Source organism: Pelobates fuscus, chromosome 3, assembly GCF_036172605.1.
Source record: "Pelobates fuscus isolate aPelFus1 chromosome 3, aPelFus1.pri, whole genome shotgun sequence".
NCBI lineage: Eukaryota > Metazoa > Chordata > Amphibia > Anura > Pelobatidae > Pelobates > Pelobates fuscus.
Window position 1 is genome coordinate 33454964 of NC_086319.1, and position 20731 is coordinate 33475694.

The window sequence follows — 20731 nt, forward strand, 5'->3', positions numbered from 1 at the left end:
TAAATAGCCTAGACTGAAGCCATTATTAACAGGGAAACATGGAATGAAATAAAATAAAATTTGCACTTATATATGGGAGTGGATAAAGCCAAATAGCCAAATAAATGTTTTATTTCTTTTTTTTTTGGTTCAACCCACAGACAGGACACAAGACAGCAAATAATATGGTCATCCATAGATATAGTATGATGTAAGTTATGGACTGAGTTTTTATATTAGAAGAGATAAACAAATAATGTTCGAATACACCTTGAATATTTATTACCTGGACTGTAGTATCATCATCCCTAACCTCAGGTAACATTTTACAGAAAAATGGACAATGTATGCTAGGGTACTGTAGAGTATAATGTGTTTCGTCAGTAAGCAAAAAACTAGATATTGTTATTAATAATACAATCAAATTGTAACGAGTATATACCCCTACACGCAGGATCCAGCCCTAACAGATGACAGTACAGAGGAGAGATACGTCTACCGGACCTTAGAGTGGCCGGACTCGACGTAATAGGATAAGACAGAGTCAGGAACGATCCGAGGTCAAGGGCACAAAGAGACAGCGTAAACGAAAACTAGCCGGGGACTGGTACACAGGAATCAGCAAGCCGGCAAACAGTACAGAATAGGATAAAGCGAAAACGAAGTCAGAATACAAAGCCAAGGTCAAATACGGAGAAACACAACTGAACACAACAAGCACTAAAGGGAACTGTAGCAGAAACCACGATAGGGCAAGGAACTAAGGGAAAAGGGTAAGTATAAGTAGCCTTCAAACTAATGTGATTGGCTCCTGTCACTTCCACTCCCCCAACAGGTAAGTGTATGGGGTGATTGGCATGACAGGAGCCAATGGGAGCCTTTTTGCAATTTAGGCTCCCACTGTCTCTTTAAGAGCGCGCCCGAGATTCGCGGCGCGCTCTTAGCTGCAGGCGGGACACGTGACCGCTTCTCGCGGTCACTGCCCGCCTTCCTGTCAGAACAGTCGGACGAGCCGCGCGCGGCTCGTGCAGCCGCAGGACCGCGCGCGGCTTGAAGAGAGGACCGCGTCCGGCCCCCGGATAAGGTAAGTACCGCTACAGTACCCCCCCCTGAGGACACGCCCTCCGGGCGGGCAGGACCAGGCCTGGCAGGAAAACGCGAATGGAAAGAACGTACAAGGCGGGGAGCATGAACAGCATCCGCAGAAATCCAACTGCGCTCCTCAGGCCCATAACCCTTCCAATGTACCAAGTACTGAAGCCGACCCCTAAGAAAACGAGAGTCAATAACAGCAGATACTTCGAACTCCTCATGACCCTCCACAGAGACAGGAGGGGGAGGGGGAGTATGCCGGGTATAGCGGTTGTGTACGTAAGGCTTCAACAAAGAGGTGTGAAATACATTGGGTATACGCAGATTCTTAGGCAGACCCAAGGCATAAGAAACGGGATTAACCTTATGTATAATGCGATAAGGACCAATGAAGCGGGGAGCCAATTTCATAGAAGGCACCCGGAGGCGAATATTCCGTGTGGAAAGCAAAACCCTGTCCCCCACAACATAGGAAGGAGCCGCTCTGCGATGCTTGTCAGCCTGAGCCTTCTGGCGGGCAGCAGAGTCCACCAAAGAACGCTGAACTTGCTCCCAAGTATTACGCAAACCAGCCAAATGCTCATCCAGAACTGGCATGCCCTGAGAGGAGAATGCAGCCGGAAGAACAACGGGATGCTGGCCATAGACAACGTAAAAAGGGCTTTTGCCGGAAGAATCATGAGTGGCATTATTCCGAGCAAATTCAGCCCAAGGAAGCAGGTCAGACCAATTGTCCTGATGGTGAGACACAAAACAACGGAGGTACTGCTCTAGAGACTGGTTGGCACGTTCAGCAGCTCCATTAGACTGGGGATGGTAAGCGGAAGAAAATGAGAGGGAAATACCCATCTCCGAACAAAAGGCTTTCCAGAACCTGGAAATAAATTGGCTACCCCTATCGGATACAATAGATAAGGGAATACCATGTAATCGAAACACTTCTCTAGCGAAGATAAGAGCCAATTCCTTGGAAGTGGGCAACTTGCGAAGAGACACAAAGTGAGCCATTTTGGAAAACCGATCTACTATCATTAGGATGACTGTGTTACCATTCGAAGGGGGTAATTCAACAATAAAATCCATTGATAGATTAGACCAAGGTCTCTCGGGAACGGGCAACGGATGCAACAGCCCACAAGGAACTCTACGAGAGGTTTTCATACATGCACAAGTAGTACAAGCACTTATATAGTCAGTAACATCCTTACGTAAGGTATCCCACCAGAAATACCGAGAAACGGCTGACACTGTTTTGGAAATACCAGGATGTCCAGCAGTCTTAGTATCGTGATAAAGTGACAGAATATCCCGTCTCTCGGGAATGTCAACGAACAATTTATCATTAGGCCTCTCGCTGGGTGCCATGCCTTGTTTCGCTTGTATGGCCTGCAAGAGGGACGAGGAAATAGACAATATAGTAGTTGCTATTATCCTGTCTGGGGGAATGACAGGAGTGACATCAATCTCCTGTTTGTCAATAGTCTCGAATTGTCTGGACAGAGCGTCCGCTTTAGTGTTCCGGTCACCTGGCCTATAGGTGATTATATAATTAAAATGAGACAAGAACAGTGACCACCTAGCCTGCCTTGAAGACAATCTTTTAGCTTCGCTAAGGTAGGATAGGTTCTTATGATCTGTAAATATGAGAATAGGATCCTTAGTTCCTTCTAGCAAATGTCTCCATTCTTTGAGTGCTAAAATGATAGCAAGGAGTTCGCGATTACCCACATCATAATTCCTCTCTGCCTTGGACATTTGTTTAGAAAAGAAGCCACAAGGATGCAATGGCTTGTCAGGAGACTCTCTTTGGGATAAGACAGCACCTACCCCTATATCGGAAGCATCAACCTCAAGTATATATGGCAATGAGGGGACAGGATGCTGTAAAATAGGGGCAGAGGCGAACGTAGTCTTAAGAAAGTCAAAAGCCTGAAGTGCCTCAGTAGACCAGACACGTGTATTGCCATCCTTTTTAGTCATACGAGTTATAGGCGCTACTATAGACGAAAAACCTTTGATAAAACGTCTATAATAATTAGAGAACCCCAGAAAACGCTGGATGGCTTTCAGACCTTGCGGCAGAGGCCATTCTATGACTGCAGCGAGCTTCTGGGGATCCATCCGAAAACCCTCGGCGGAAATCAAATACCCTAAAAACTGGACCTCGGACTGGTCGAATAGACATTTTTCTAATTTGCAATAAAGACCATTAGCAAGAAGGGTCTTCAGAACTGTTGTAACATGTCTGTGATGAGCGTGAATGTCTGTAGAATATATTAAAATGTCATCCAAGTACACAATAACAAATGAGTGAATAAAATCCCTTAAGACATCATTAATAAATTCTTGGAACACTGCTGGGGCATTGCAAAGCCCAAATGGCATGACGGTATACTCATAATGACCTGACCGAGTGTTAAAGGCTGTCTTCCATTCGTGGTCCTTTTTAATACGTATCAAATTGTATACTCCTCTAAGATCTAATTTGGTGAATACCGTAGCATGTTTGAGCCTGTCAAACAATTCTGTTATTAGAGGTATAGGGTAAGCATTTTTGATGGTGATCTTGTTAAGACCTCTATAATCAATGCAAGGTCTTAAATCACCTTCTTTCTTTGATACAAAGAAGAACCCCGCTCCAGCCGGAGAAGAGGATCTTCTAATAAATCCCTTGTCTAATGACTCTTTAATGTACTCCTCCATGACACGGTTTTCTTGAACCGATAGGGGGTACACCCTGCCCTTAGGAGGTATAGTACCAGGCAACAAATCAATAGCACAATCGTAGGGTCTGTGAGGCGGTAATTTGTCAGCCTCTCTTTTATCAAAGACAGTCTTTAAAGTTAAATACTGAGAGGGTATAGTCGTAGATAAAGGAGGAACAGTAGGAACGTTAATAGAATTCACAGGCGTGACTTCAATAGTACATGACTCATGGCAGGCTTCACTCCATGATTTTATCTGCCCTGTCTCCCAGTCAAAAATGGGATTGTGGGCACGTAACCATGGATACCCTAACACCAACTGTGAAGAGGGAGAGGTGATGACCTGGAACCGAATGGTTTCATAGTGTAGAACCCCTGTGTACATGTGTAGCGGTGCAGTCTCGTGAGTAACAACAGGAGATATCAATGGTCTACCATCTATGGCCTCAACGGCCAAGGGTATCTCCTTCTCTCTGATGGGAATATTGTTTCTCTTTACAAAACCAGAGTCTATAAAGTTCTCGGCTGCCCCAGAATCAACCAGGGCGTCTATGTTTTCAACTATACAACTCTCTCCCATATGTAAAGAAACAGGGAGAAGCAGTCGGTTAGGAGGCAAAGTAGGAGACTTAGAAATCACACCCAAGGCCAGTCCCCTATAAGGTCTTAGGTGCGAGAGTTTTCCGGGAGCAGAGGACACTCCTTTACCATATGGTCTCTCTTACCACAATATAGGCAGAGTCCCTCCCTTCTCCTATGTAATTTCTCAGTATCTGAGAGTTTGGCAACCCCTAATTGCATAGGTTCCTCTTCAGGTACTTTAACACTCTCCGGTATATTAACTCTGGGTTGAATAGGTGTAACAAAACGTCTATTCCTGTTCTTAGTATAGAGCCTGTCACGAATCCTATTATCTATATCGATGAGGTAGTCAATAAGGTCCTCTAAGGCAATAGGAAGCTCCTTAGCTGCTACCTCATCCAATATAGAGTCTGATAAACCTTCCATGAAGGCCGTAGTTAACCCATTATTGGTCCAATCGACCTGTGAGGCAAGGGTACGAAACTGTATAGCGTAATCAGCCACAGACCTAGAACCCTGTTTAACCCTCATTAATGCTCTAGCGGCATTCTTAGACCTTTTCATAGTATCAAAAGTTCTGCGAAAAGCTGTTAGGAAACTGTGAAAGTTATGCACCATAGGTCCATTAGCCTCCCAAATAGGGTTTGCCCATTCAAGTGCTTTGTCGGTAAGTTGGTGCATAAAGAACCCAACTTTAGACCTCTCTGTGGGAAATGAACGTGGATACATTTCAAAATGAAACTCTATTTGGTTAATGAACCCTCTGCATGTCTTAGAATCCCCTCCATACCTAGGAGGAGGCGTTAAATGTGCTGTAGCGTTAGGCATAGTCGATACTTCAGGAAGCAGGGGTGCAGGAGGGTTAGGTGCGGTTGCTGGAATGGTTCTAGCTAAGAGCGTCTGGAGAGCCTGAGCTATTTGATCCATACGGTGATCCTGCTCTACAAATCTAGCCTCATGGGTCGCCATCTGTTGAGCTAAATCTGCGGGGTCCATGGCCCTATCGTAATGTAACGAGTATATACCCCTACACGCAGGATCCAGCCCTAACAGATGACAGTACAGAGGAGAGATACGTCTACCGGACCTTAGAGTGGCCGGACTCGACGTAATAGGATAAGACAGAGTCAGGAACGATCCGAGGTCAAGGGCACAAAGAGACAGCGTAAACGAAAACTAGCCGGGGACTGGTACACAGGAATCAGCAAGCCGGCAAACAGTACAGAATAGGATAAAGCGAAAACGAAGTCAGAATACAAAGCCAAGGTCAAATACGGAGAAACACAACTGAACACAACAAGCACTAAAGGGAACTGTAGCAGAAACCACGATAGGGCAAGGAACTAAGGGAAAAGGGTAAGTATAAGTAGCCTTCAAACTAATGTGATTGGCTCCTGTCACTTCCACTCCCCCAACAGGTAAGTGTATGGGGTGATTGGCATGACAGGAGCCAATGGGAGCCTTTTTGCAATTTAGGCTCCCACTGTCTCTTTAAGAGCGCGCCCGAGATTCGCGGCGCGCTCTTAGCTGCAGGCGGGACACGTGACCGCTTCTCGCGGTCACTGCCCGCCTTCCTGTCAGAACAGTCGGACGAGCCGCGCGCGGCTCGTGCAGCCGCAGGACCGCGCGCGGCTTGAAGAGAGGACCGCGTCCGGCCCCCGGATAAGGTAAGTACCGCTACACAAATAGGGGGAGGTATGTATCACTCTGAGAGCATGATGATTGTCATCACTGTACAAAATTAAAGTAAAATATTAGGTGGTTGACAAGGAAATGTAAACAAACTTGTGGTATTCAAGTGGAACACGCAGTAGACCTCTATTCAGGGCTCAAGTAGTAGTCGGAGACCTTTGAGGAGAAAATGGGTTTATATTGGCCGGGTCCCAGTGGTGAGGTGACTTGGCTGTACGCGGTCCTACTTGTGCAAGTGAGTCCAATGGAAGACCAAAAGTGTCAAGAACTCCAGAACCAGACACGCTGAAAGAACACAGACACAGAAAGTGCTGTACCGGTCATTAGAGGACCGGGCTGAGCACACAGAGAGAAGTCAGTATACAAGTCAGAGGAAACCAGAGAGACAGAATAATCGATAAGACAAGCCGAGGTCAGGGGTTAGAGAGAGCAGGATAAACGATGAGACAAGACAAACTTTTGGTAACCAGATAATCAGACAAACGGACAGAGTATACGCGCTATTGGGATATCAAAAGACCACAACAGGGCAACAAGGAACGGAAGAGGTGAGGTTAAATATGTTTAGGGAGTTTCTGATTGGCTAGCTTCCAATCAGAATTAACTATCACACGTGGAATGTGTTTGGTCCTCCCACTGTGAGTAGTGACATTATCAACAAGCGCCAAGTCAGGTAGCTGACTCAGGCGCTTATTTAAGGATACTGCACGCTTGCATGCACCGTAATAAACACTGCTGGTAGGACTGAACATAACCACGATGGCGCGGAGGTATGGGAACCTGCTGCTCGCGGTGTTCGACACAGAGAAGTCGCAGGGTGTGGGTGCAAGAAGCCGCCGCTCGCGGCGGAAGATTAGCTGAGGGTAACGCGAGCGGTGAGCGGCCAGCAGAAGCAGCCACTCGCGGGGACCTGACAAAAAAGTTGCCAGAATTTCTGTCGCCCCCTGAAGATCCTGAATTGGGTATGAGGATTCACTATAGAGAACAAGTAGCATACGTGACATTCGCCAATATTTGATGTTGTGCGAATGAAGGAGAGATGTGAAATGTTGACACAACCTCCACAATGCCAGGGTACCACCAGATAAATCCGCATAGGAGGTAAGGGACATAGTCTGAAAGTTATAGGAAGAGTGACCCCTGATGGCAGCCAAGACTGCAGCTTTATCTCTGCTGCTCTGGAAACAAACCACCAAGTCTCTTGGCACTGTAGTTGGAGCTTTAACGAGTCTGGGGAGACATCAGGGAAGAAACCATGAAATCCTATGGCCCTGGTTTATCTAGGAGATAACAAAGCAACCACAAGGTTCCTCGGGAAGTGGAGCAACTCATCTTCTGAAATATCTGCTGAGATGCCCCTGATATTTAGATTATTGCTTCGTCGCATATCTTCAAGTGTAGAAAATGTTTGTTCAAATTTAGTGTGCTGTTGCTGCATCTCTCTCTTGTAGTGCTTTCTGTAGCAAAGTTATTTATTGCTTCAGGAGTCATGTTCCAGGGCCCCCAATCGACCTGTCAGGCCTGAATAGTTTTCTTGAGGTCCACCAAAAGCTCCTTCAAAATGGCGCTGGAGACGAGTCCAGCTTAGATGGTGCTGGCTTTGGCATATGTGGAGCAGGTATTTATTCGACCTCAGCTCCCAAGGACAAATCGTCTGACAGGTCAGAGCAATCTTCTGAGTAGGAAATCATTTGGGGCTCAAAAGTGCTATGTGCCTGCCGCAGGAGATCGACAATATTCATACTCAATTGCGGCTTCTTAGGCTTTTGTTTTTTAGTTTTATAACAGAAGCTGTATTAGCTGACCTGGGAGTCCCAAATTTTGGGTTAAAAAAGGTATAATGTTGATAGAATTAGGTATCCGTCACAGAGCTCACAGATCTTGCGACAATCCACTTCAGTAGCTAGAGTCTGTCCCCCCAGCACAGCCAAATTTGCATGCTTTTATGTTAAATCACTATGCATTCCCTCACTTTCATTCTAAACACTCTGCTAACAATACAAGAATAGTACAATACGAACAAACTGGCATACAACGAGCACTTGGCATTCTCAAGAGATTTGCTAAAATCTTTTAAGAGGAGCTGTGGGGTTTTTGAATACATCATGTATATTATTATTTTTTTTTAACATAACTCAGTTTTATGCATTTGGAAGTATATTAAAAAGGATTCTAGTTAGTGCTATCACACTGTTCACCGGATTGTGCGGTAGCGAAGTAAAAACACACTTGTCCTGCAGTGATGGCACTGTTTCGGTAAAGATTTTGGAAGAACTGATATTCAGATTATACTATGCACTATCTAGCACTATGTTACCTTCTACCCTGAGCCAGTATCCAATTTTTGTGTAAAGGATGAACAAATAAATAAAATGCTAAAATTCAATAAATTTTTAGAGGGGTTTGCTTGATATTTGATAATAATACTGACTTTCCCTAAGTAAAAGTGCACAATATTCTTTCCATATTTCAAATGAACAAGAACTCAGTAGGTCCTCTGCAAATACTAGAAATAGCTAGAAAAATCTTGTATCTGTTTCATGTGCAAATAAAAAAAAGTATATATCTGTCTTGTTTGCCCTTATTCAACTTTATGTTTTTTATTTTGTATTCAGTATTGGTGTGATGACAGCATCTGGTATTGCCACAATCTCTCACATCATCTTTGTGTCTATGTGTCTCCTTATATATTTTTTTTTCCCCATGTGTTTTTATTTATTTATTTATTAACTGCGGATTAGTCATACATTTAATGGCATTCGATTATATTTTGTTCATTTCTGCTAATCCTAATGGATATGATGCAGTTCTATTAAAGTTAAAGAGCTCTATAACTCTTTTCTTCATAGATCATAAAACATAAATACTGTGGGTATCTTAAAGAATTGAAAATTTGGGAAAAAACTAAAATTTAAAAAGAAAATACACACAATAGCAAAGGACTTAACCAAACCATCCTCCTAAATAGCAATTTCTTTAGTTCCAATAGATACATTCCATGGGTTAAAAACTCCTACCAAAAATTGATTATAAATTATGAAATCCCAGTGGATCAAATTAATTATCTTCTCACTCATATATCCACCATATTGTGCTTTATTCTGGGACAATAGTCAGTAACCATGACAACTTCAGCATTCATTTGTCAATCAACACACAATTATAAATTATGATTGGAAAGGAGAATTTAATAAGGTGTCTTTAATTCTGGATGAGAGAGTGGTTTTAGGTAGAACATGCGCAATGTAGACTCACTCCTGTCATCAAAATATGTTTTTCCCTGATATAAAGGAATGGTTAATAGCATACATTTCTCGGTGGAAAAGCAAGCATCAAAAACCCGACTTTTGTCAGGAACTACACAAGGCTGACTGCTCTCTTGCTTTTTCTTAACCCCTTAAGGACCAAACTTCTGGAATAAAAGGGAATCATGACATGTCACACATGTCATGTGTCCTTAAGGGGTTAAATATAGCACGGACCTCGATGTATACACATTTCAACAGACTATCTTTCCTTCAGGAAATCCTCAAAGAAGAAGGCAAATAAAAATACCCTGCATGCTACATTGATCACAGGATAAAACTGTTAAGGTGTTTTCATTTGTCCCAAAGCGAGTAATGCACATATTCCACAATCCCCCACTCACTTGGCAGGAACTTGCTGTATATACACCCTGTTCCAAATTATTATGCAAATTCTATTTAAGTGTCACAAAGATTAAATATTTTGTTTTTCAGTTTAACTCATGGATGGCATTGTGTCTCAGAGCTCTTTTGCTCACTGAAAACAATCTCGGACACCTGTGATAATTAGATTGCCAGGTGAGCCCAATTTAAGGAAAAACTACTAAAGGAGGGTGTTCCACATTATTAAGCAGAGCACCATTTTCATGCAATATGGGGAAGAAAAGGGATCTCTCTCCTGCCGAAAAGAGTGAAATAGTTCAATGCCTAGGAGGTATGAAAACATTAGATATTTCACGAAAACTTAAGCGTGATCATCGCACTATTAAGAGATTTGTGGCTGATTCAGAGCACAGACGGGTTTGTGCAGATAAAGGCACATTGAGGAAGATTTCTGCCAGATCCATGCTTCGGATCAAGAGAGCAGCTGCTAAAATACCATTACATAGCAGCAAGCAGATATTTGAAGCTGCTGGTGCCTCTGGAGTCCCATGGACATCAAGGTGTAGAGTCCTCCAGAGTCTTGCAACTGTGCATAAACCTTCTATTCGGCCACCACTAACCAATGCTCACAAGCAAAAATGGCTGCATTGGGCAGAAAAATACATGAAGACTAATTTTCAAACAGTCCTGTTCACTGATGAGTGCCGTGCAACCCTGGATGGTCCAGATGGATGGAGTAGTGGATGGTTGGTGGACGGCCACCCTGTTCCAACAAGGCTGCGACGTCAGGAAGGCGGTGGTGGAGTCATGTTTTGGGCCGGAATCATGGGAAGAGAGCTGGTTTGCCCCTTTAGGGTCCCCAAAGGTGTAAAGATGACCTCTGCAAAGTATGTGGAGTTTCTGACTGACCACTTTCTTCCCTGGTACAGAAGGAAGAACTATGCTTTCCGTAATAAAATCATCTTCATGCATGACAATGCACCATCTCATGCTGCAAAGAATACCTCTGCGTCAATGGCTGCTATGGGGATAAAAGGAGAGAAAGTCATGTTGTGGCCTCCATCCTACCCTGACCTTAATCCTATTGAGAACCTTTGGAGCATCCTCAAGCAAAAGATCTATGAGGTTGGGAGGCAGTTTATATCCAAACAGCAGCTCTGGGAGGCTATTCTGACATCTTGCAAACAAATTCAAGCAGAAACTGTCCAAAAACTCACAAGTTCAATGGATGCAAGACTTGTGAAGCTGCTATCAAATAAGGGGTCCTATGTTAAAATGTAACGTGACCTGTTAAAATGTTTAAAAAGTTAAAATGTTGGGGCGGGGCCGGGCCGCCAAGCTGGATGGTCGCAAGACAGACCAGCTCCTGCAAATTCTAAACCACTAAGCCACAAAACTACGACTTTTGGCCCTTATACCTACCGGCAACAGCGGCCCTCGATGGGCAGAGGGCACTGCATCCAGGGTGAGGCTAGCTCAACGAGTTTTAGTCCCCTGGGGAAGAAATCTCCGCTACCAAGCTGAGGCCTACCCGGCGGTGAGTGGAGCGGACGGCCGCCGCCCCACTATCCTGCCTACCAGCGCCCAGCCAGGAGCTCAGACCCTCGAGGACCAGCTCCGTTCCCCCCCCCCTCTGGACCGGCGGGGGTGATCCCGGTCCTCACCCTGGTGCCCCAACCGCTACGACAGAGATGGAGACTGAGGCCTAGCAGCGCTGCAAAACTGATCTGCAACCTAAGTGCCGACCCTAAGATGGCGGATGCCGCGCAAATCAGCACAAAGAACAGAGCGCATGAACGACGACCCACCGCAACCAACGTGGACCAGAAACACCAGCCGATCTGACTCCCACAAAAAACAGAGGCAAGCATACACCCTAGCACCCTAACGGGACACCTACCTCTGGCAGCTCCACACAAGCTCTCGGCTCCGTGAAGGAGATGGGCCAGGAACCGGCAGCAGAGCAAGGGGCACAGCAAGCCAGCGTTTGCCCGACAGCAGGATCCATCAGCCCGCACTCCGCGACACGCCACTCTCCGTACACGCCGGGGTCCAGGTCGATCGAGCTGGTTGCCACATATTACTCCCGGACTGCCAAGCAACACACGATACCCAACCCCGCGGGAGTCACAACACAGGCAGACTGTCTGACAATGGCGGGAACGCGCGGAGCCCACGGAGGGCATAAACTAAACAGTCACAAGCAGACTCTCTGAAAATGAACCTACTAGTCTTAACTTGTATTAAACGGAACATGGTAACATTGATATTTCACCTGCCATAAAGCGCCAACCTTACTAACTTCAGTCTTGTGTAGCTATGGGGGTCTAAGGGGTGATGTTATATCTTTTACTTCTAAAGCCTGTATCCAGCAAATAGTAACCAAAAATGCCTGCATGTAATCCAAGCTTGTACTTAATATACCAAAAAATGTGCACTGCCTAACAAACCCTAATTGTTATCTATGCTAAGAAGCTCCAGGAATGCCGTTGGGGTACCTAGAGCCAGTTTGTAATCCTTATCTGCACTGCAAAAAAAAAAAATTAAAAAAAAAAAAAAAAAGTTAAAATGTTGTTAGAAGTTTGATTGAAATAGCTTTTGATTTCAGTAAATATGCTGCAAACACAACAAATAACAATTTTCAGTTCTTTACAACCTATAAAGTGTTTTGAAACTTACTGTGCGAAATAATTTGGAACAGTGCATTGTAAGTTTTTTATGTTTAAAAAACTACTGCTATCATTAGGAGGTTTGTTCAATACAATTTGAATTGTACTCTTAATAGTTGATAACATGAGAATTATGCTGACTGTTATTTACATCGATTATTTAGGTAAATAAGAAAAATATAATTTGCATAATAATTTGGAACAGGGTGTAGATATGTTTGGCTTAGAGGGAGCTCCATTCTTTTTTTTAATAAATATAGTTAGGGAAATAGTAATGGTTGTAGCTTAGGGGCAGTTGTAGCCGCAGTAACACTCTAATACAATAGAAGAAGTGGAGAACTTGCCCGGAAAGTACAATCTAATTTCTTCCTTCTTTCCCCTGTTTCACATACTGGCTTGGGACCATGGCCAACAGCTTCAGGGGGGCAGCAGCGTTGACAATGGAGACCTTTTGATCTCCCTGCCGGTTAGTTGAGCAGCCGGTGCTCCAGCTTCATTAGGGAGTGCCTAGGCGCACGTCTATGGTGGGGACTTCATAAGTGGACTTCAGGGTGGATTCATAAGTCATTCAAGTTCTTATGGATGTCTCAGAAATCCTAACTTTCCCTTGTGATGTGTCTGCGTAGGATAAATGCTGCTGTGATATGTGCAATTTACTGCTGTTACAAGCACCAGAGTAAATGGAGACAAGGTGGATAAGTTTTTACAGCACTGACAGATTCCTTTCATGTGATAAAGATAAAACATTAGGCCAAAAATAAAAACTCTACCCTATCAATATCACTCCATTGCAGTGAGTCCCCAGGCTCTGCTACTTTACTTCAAGGCTCGTTAGGACTACAACCGTGATCTCAATGCATAATTTCGATGTAGCTGCTCCTCTAATAATGCAGTCATTTAATCTCATTACAAGACCTTCATGCACTCTCCTTTCTATTTTCACACAATCTGATGCTGCAGAAGCATATAGGCACAAACACACACATCATATGTGTCTATATGCTTGTAATCTGAAAAAATATGTAACACACGTATTTATATATATATCCATTGCAAACCGGCACTCAAGGGCCTTCTTTGCAAAAAAATCCTTTATTATGGCATGATGCCCAGCAAGTCCACATTTCAATTTATCTTGTAAACTTTCATGAGGATATAAAAGATATATAGATGCAATTTTTTTTTTTCAGATCACAATTCTGTATTTTCCAAACATCCAAGCGGCAGTCATCGCAAATGGCAGTTGCCCTCTCCTCTCTCACAGCACAGGTAGCTGGACCGTCTACCAAAGGCCATGCTCCAGTAATGACACACCTTAGTGGGCTTGATGGAGCTTCATGATGCAATTTGAAAAAGTTAAAAAGAAAATGCAGTCCCCACCCCCATTGGCCTCACTTCCTTGCCTTATAAAGGCACAACTCCACCCTGAGCTCCTTAGTGTTTGCCTGTCCTCAGGACCGATAGGTCAGGTAGCAGGGTTCTCTGCATGCCTTTGGCAGAATGTTAAGCTACTCACATTTCTCCCGGAAGGCTCCATCTGGCCTTTGAGAAGGATTGCTTGGCCTGGATGCTTGGCCTTCTTTTGTCACAGCTTATGGAATGCACGCCAAGCTCCCGTGTTCCACTACTTTTTCAAATCCATACAATCCATGTCGGGTGCTGGAACAGGCATAGTAGACGTGCAATTCGGACGAATTTCAGGCAATTCGGACATTCGGATACTTCCAAATGTCCGAATAGCTGAATTGCCGAATTTCCGAAGTTCCGAAGTTGCCGAAGTTCCGAAGCATAGTATTGCCGATGTACTAATGTACCTACCTTCCCAGAAGAATGAAGAATGTTACACTGTATACAAGTTTAAATAAAAAGTATACAAACATAGCCAGGATTCAGCTGTAAGCATTTGCAACACTTACAACAATCAATTCATATAAAATGTAAGTTACTTAGCCTGTCAATGGAATGACAGGAATGAATAAGTAGATAACTCCCTAATTCCCACGGTATTAGGGAGCTATCTACTAAAAGGCTGAAAGACCTAAATTGGTCTTTCAGCCAAATTTACTAATACTAAGTAAAGATTACTTAGTATTAGTAAATTATGCCACTACTCGCGGTATAATTTACTAATAGGCCCCCCCTATTATAATTTAGGGCCCCCTCCCACCGCTCGGGGGTGGGTACTGGGGGGGAGGGCAATAGGTCCCCCCCTTGAAGTAATTTAGAGCCCCGGTGGGGGCCAAGGGGGAAGGACAATAGGTCACCCCCCTTTTTTTTTTACTTTAGTGCCCCCTCCCGTCGCTCAGGGGAGGGGGCCGGGGGGAGGACAATAGGTCTCCCTTTTAGTTTAAAAGCCCCTACTCGCGTGGCATGGGTTATCTACTAAGCTGCTACAAGAGAAGTCCCGAAGTGTCGAAGTACCGAACCGAAGTTCCGAATTGCCGAAGTCCCGAATTTCGGAATGCCGAACCAAATTTTTTTCCACATGCACATCCCTAAGGCATAGGTGCATCGTACACACAGCTGACAGGCAATATAGGTGTAACACATCCTGGGAGTGGTGTTGCATTCCACTTAAAAATCGCAGAGTGCAATGCACATACACAAAACGATCTCTGCGTCTGGTGCAATTTTTTAATCTAAAGCCAAATCAAAGGATATTTAAACCCATCAGAAGCTATCTGTGACAGAATAGTTACCAGTGTGCTCTCGCCAGAGACCTATTGCTGTGACCAAGTTGCATTTACCTTAATCGTCTATGTTTCTTTCCTAAATAAGTTTAGTTTTAGCAGTATTTTTTTCTATTTACAGCCTATCTGGCCACATCATCTTCTGTGTGTTCCACCAGGTCATGTCCTACACACAGTGAGGCAGTTGGGCAGGGTTATTGATACACCTATTCCTTATGACTCTTCTGTCACTAAAAGCTTTTTTCCCTAAATAGTGTAAAAATTAGCTTAGCGTGATAGAGCTTCATGATGCAATTTGCATCACTCAGCACATGCCTGCCCACAAAGTACTCATCCTAAGTTACACTGCAAATACAGCATTCAGACGTTGAAACTCACATACCACATCACACATACACACTTCCCCACCACATTAGGTATCCTATAGTGTCATATAGTAATAATGTTTATTATAAATAAATATAAAGAGACATCATAAATACCTATTGCTGGCGTATCCACGCGGCATCAGGTGTTATCAGCTGGCCTGTACGCCTGTCAGGTATGGAAATCTGAAGGGCGTACTGTGCTTGCGCGTGGCCAAAGCTCTTATCAGCTGGCCTGTCTGTCCATCGAATATGGAAATCTGATGGACGCACTGTGCGTGCAAGCGACAGCCCCTGTTAAAAAAATAACCATTCTGGCTCACATTAAAGATTCATTAAAACAAAAAATATATGTGTGCCGCCAGTCACAGTTAATTAACCTCCCTACTCACTGATAACCCTTTTCCCTCCAGCCCCTGCCAGCCAACCTCGCTACCCACTGTTAACCCATTCACCTCCAGCCCTGTTAATCAATCTCCCTACCCACTGTTAACCCCTTCCCTGCCAGTATTATCCGTCCATCCCTCTGGTAACCTCTTCTCTGCCAGTCCCTATTATCCTCCCATCCCTTTGGTAACCCCTTTGAACGTATTAGCTTTAATTTAAGCTTAACATGTTTAGCTGCCTGGAATATCCCTTTAAAGAAGTGTTTGGTACACTTGTTTTAGTTAAGGCACCATTGAGCCCTATAAAAGGTATATACATACTGGGTGTATGTGAAATGTTCAATCAGGCATATTATTCCCAAAGTGTCAATTGTATGTCACATTTGGATTTTGTGCTCTGGAAAAGCTCATTACTAACTCAGAGTCTTTCTCACCCTACAGATACGAATAAGGTATATCAGGTGGGGATGGTATTATATGTGATTCAGGAGCCATCCACAGGCTCCTGTATGGTGGGTTTTCTATGTGAAATTGTCATCCTGCCCTGTGTTTTAACTTTGGTACATCCCTTTTGTGGGCGCATATTTCATTTTCCATAGTACAAGCGGGAGTCATGAGTTCCCTACCTTTCTACTATGGATCAAAAATAACATATATATATATCTCCTTTCAGTAGTATGTTATTTACTGGGGAGCTCAGGGTGGATTTTCACTTTATAAGGCTGGGAGGGGGGAGGAAGGGGAGGGAGAGACTAGGAGAGGGACTGCATTTTGATTTTTAACCTATTCAATGCTGTGACAGAGGACAACTACCATTTGTGATGACTGCTGCTTGGACTATTGAAATTTGAAATTTACGGTAAGTAAAATCTAGTTTTCAGTAGGTCGCCTTTTTGCTACAAAACCGTTCTATACCATTGCTCAATTTTCTGTTGTGTTGACTCATGTCCAATCAAGTACACATTCACACCTTGGGGCACATCAGCATGGTGTCAGCATATAAAAAATGAATTTTTAAATTGATTATTCTACATCCTTGGTAAAAGTAGTAATTAAAAAAGCAAAGCCCAAAGATAGAACCTGCATATAAATATTTTACATAAAACGTCTTGTTTTTTTAAGGTGCAATCAACACTTTCGGAAATTGTAACTAAAGAAAACATCTCTGATTTGTGTTTATGTTGTTTTCATGGGCTGGTCCATTGTATTTTAATTGTGTACTAAAGATTTAGAAAATCCAGTTCGGTCCTGGCACTACCAGGGCACTAGAGGAAGACAAACAGATACATTGTTTGTTTCTCCACCTATACTATTTTAAATGCCAGAAAAGTGCAGTGCTTAGCATAATGATCAACAAGCTGCCAAGATGGAGACATTTAATTCATTATAGCGCTAAATGCAGTAGTGTTGCATTTCTCTACATTCAATTTTGATTTTCTGGCATTAAAAAGATGCATTTGTTAAATATAGAGGATAAGTAAACAGCATATCAAAATCTGGGGTGACATAACTACAAAGAAGGTAGGAAAAATATTTTATAAAATATGTGTTTACTCTTTAAACCTCAAGTTATTAAACTTTATCCGTTTGTTGAAAGGTGATGCTCTATTTTTCACAAGAATTTGACACTTTAGGCAAATATAGCTGAACCGGAAAAATAGCTAAGTTGCAGATTGTTTTTTTCATCAATTTGTTTATTTTATCGTAAAATATGCAATACTCTTGGCAATGTAACCTAATTCCAGGTCTAGTGAATAACTCAATTTGAATAACACAGATGAGCCCTATGCATTGTGTTAATCTCTGGCACTCAATTACCATCTGAACTATACAGAGAATAATCTTTGAAGAGTTAATGTAGACAAACATGACTAATTAAGTTGATCACCTGGATTACTGTACGAACATGTCTTGGACTTACACAAAACATATTCCGGACGTCTGTTCGGCACGCTAAAATATACAGTAATCTAGAAAATAATTGGATTTTTTTTTTTGGTAATTTCCATCCCTTTCATTAACTAACATCTGTGCTGCAATGTTCAGGTTTGGCATTGTTTTCTATTTGGGTCAAATTATTTAGGTTCATGAATAATAGATGGAGCCGTTTCACGCTATTTTCATTCTATAGCTTAAGCGTGAATCTTATGCAAACCCATTGTCACAGAATTGTCTGTCTGTCAACTATGCATCATATTCTATTTTTCTGTATTAATGCAATTGACACAACACTCCACACTACTTATTATTCTTATCATTGTAAACGTCTTATTTTATGGGTATAAACAGCTGTGTTTATGCCTCTATGAATTTCCTGTTTCATTATGAATTTGTCACCATGCTGTGTTTGAACGATAGGCAGACCAAGACGTTGTGGCTACCAGCTGGTAAAAGATGGCTGCTATTGTAATAATGGTATTCGTCAAAACACTGGACATTTTTATTATAGCTGGGTGGACAGATTTTATATTCATGGGGTAAGTAAAACAATATATAAATTGTTTACGCAAAAAATTATTAATACTCTTTACAATTTTAATGTGGAGATGTAACAATAAATTAGAAAGAAATGATTACAAATATTAATGTAAAACAGGAGGTTAATAAGTACACTGTCTAAACAGACTTACAGTCTGTTGGTATAGCATTCACCAGTAAAGGTTTCTCCTGCAAATTATTTATTTGTATAATGCATTTTATGACCCTTTTAATTTAAACTCAGATACTTAACTTAATTTAAAAATTTTTTTTTTACATTTTCTTTGCCACAAAAAAATGAAATACTTTCTTATTTACCTTTCATACATTCTTGCTGGACTTCTATGATGGCTTGAAAGGAAACCGCTGGCAGAAAAAAAATAAAAATATATATATATATATATATATATATATATTACATTTTAAGAGTAAGATAAGAATCATTGATTATTTTTCTGATATAAAAATTAATTTTACTTGTTCCCTTAGCACCAATTTCTTATATAAACATATTATTTTCAGACATATTGACATTAAAGATTAAGAAGGAAAGCAACTAAATAATATTAAGTCAAGGAAAAAGATGCTTTTACAACCTTCTTGGACCTTGTCACTGAGACCCTTACAACGGAGACCCTTACAACGGAGACCCTTACAACGGAGACCCTTACAACGGAGACCCTTCAAGCTGTTTAAGGACTGTTTCAGTGTTGGTGCTTGTTGTCTCTTCCAGTCTGAGTTGGTCTGACAAATCAAAAGTTCATGGTTCCATCATTCCAACCCATGGGCACTCAACACATCAAGGTAAGTGTTAAACTGTCTCGTAAATGGTTTCACAGATTACAGATTCCCACTGGACAGTAATGTGTCTCAAACAAGTTTCATGATGTCCCGAGTAAGTTATGTTTCAAGCACTAGAAACTCAAAACTTTTAAGAATGTAACAATATTAAAGGTCGCCTCTACATTAAAATGTGGAACTTTTGGTCTAGAACAGAGTGTCTTGACATTCCGATGGACTGCCCATAATAAAGATTGTCCGTACACTTAATTGAAGCATTAGCTATTAACATGTCTACAATAACTTGTGTTTCAATCCAAATAACTGACTAAAAGATGATAAAATATCACAGTAATGACAGAAATAAATCAACTGATCAGTCTGCTGTGTTACATTAATATAAAGTAGATTAAAATACAACATGACACATTTTAGGAGCAATAAAGCAGAAATATATTTTGCCAGGGTTACCTGGCTACTGATCTAGAGACAAAAATCAGAGGTCTAATTTAGGACACTTTATTTAAAACATTAGAGCATCAGATAACAAAACTATATTATTATTAATTATTATTATTATTATTAACTTACCTGGATGAAAATGAATAATTTCTTTCTGATTCTGCTGTAACTGAACAGACAGCAGCTGTTTTAGCTAAGTGTTTACTTGAATATGTTTTTGGTCTGCAGAGCCCTATAAAGAAATTATAAGAAGTAAATTTTATAAAAAAAAAATAAAAAATTATAGAAAAAAAAAATTACTTAAAAATTAAGATCCTCCACCCAGAATAAAAAAAAAACAAAAAAAACATGATTTGGTATTTATTTATTCATTTATTTTACAGCATATCCATTAAAACAGACTTTTAAATCTGCCTTACCAGAAAAATAGATAAAGGATCATAACCCAATGTTTAACTGGAAATAGGAACAGGGTCTAATCCAGGTTTGTCAGGTCCTTGATTTTAGCATCATACAAACAACACAGAGCAAAATTTGACTACATATGTTATTTAATTGTTTTATTTGTGTGCCTTGGTTTGATGTCATTACTAAGTTCAAAGGTAGAGCTAAAAGAGAATCTATGTTTTATATATACACCACAGGGCAATATCTTAGAGTATTAGATACATGCCTTTATAGATGTAAACACATACAAACTACAAGCATATTCGGCACTTAAGACAAATGCAGAATTGAGGCTATGGGCTAGAAGGGAGGATAGGGCAGCACAGATGGAAAAGAGAATTTCAGCTGCCACCAGTGAGAGCCTTAATCCTACAAAAATCCATACAATACGAATAAACGTTATTTATAGTAAAAAAAAATTGTAATGTTAATGCAAGAAGACAGGCGGGTACAGACAACGGCCTTTTGCAGTTTGCAATTTGCACATCAAGAGGGCTTACTCATAGGTAACATCTAGCTTCTGCGTTTTTTTGTTGTACCAAACAAAGTGTATTAAAACTGCCTGGATTTTAATGTTGGGGCTCATTTTTCTACAGTTGCAATGTAAGAACAGGCACTAGCCAAATAGAGCTTCTTTTACGGTTTATATTTTGGTTTATTTTCATTCCAGAACATGGATCAAATCCCAGACAAACTGGACTTCCAGGGATTTAGTGCTTTGGCAATATAATTCATATACTCTCATTTAGAATGATCTCACATTATTAAACATGGG

The 20731-nt window shown here is 41.7% G+C and overlaps 1 protein-coding gene across 1 annotated transcript in view; it reads right to left on the reverse strand.

Annotated features, from left to right (window-relative positions):
• LOC134600717 (uncharacterized) overlaps positions 1-20731 on the reverse strand; it is a 92085-nt gene that overhangs the window by 6830 nt on the left and 64524 nt on the right. Inside the window, exons 12-13 of the mRNA XM_063445102.1 lie at positions 19639-19741; positions 18586-18633 (exon numbers count right to left, since the gene is read on the reverse strand). Of these exons, the coding sequence (XP_063301172.1) occupies positions 18586-18633; positions 19639-19741 (151 nt within the window). The remainder of the gene's footprint in view (positions 1-18585; positions 18634-19638; positions 19742-20731) is intronic.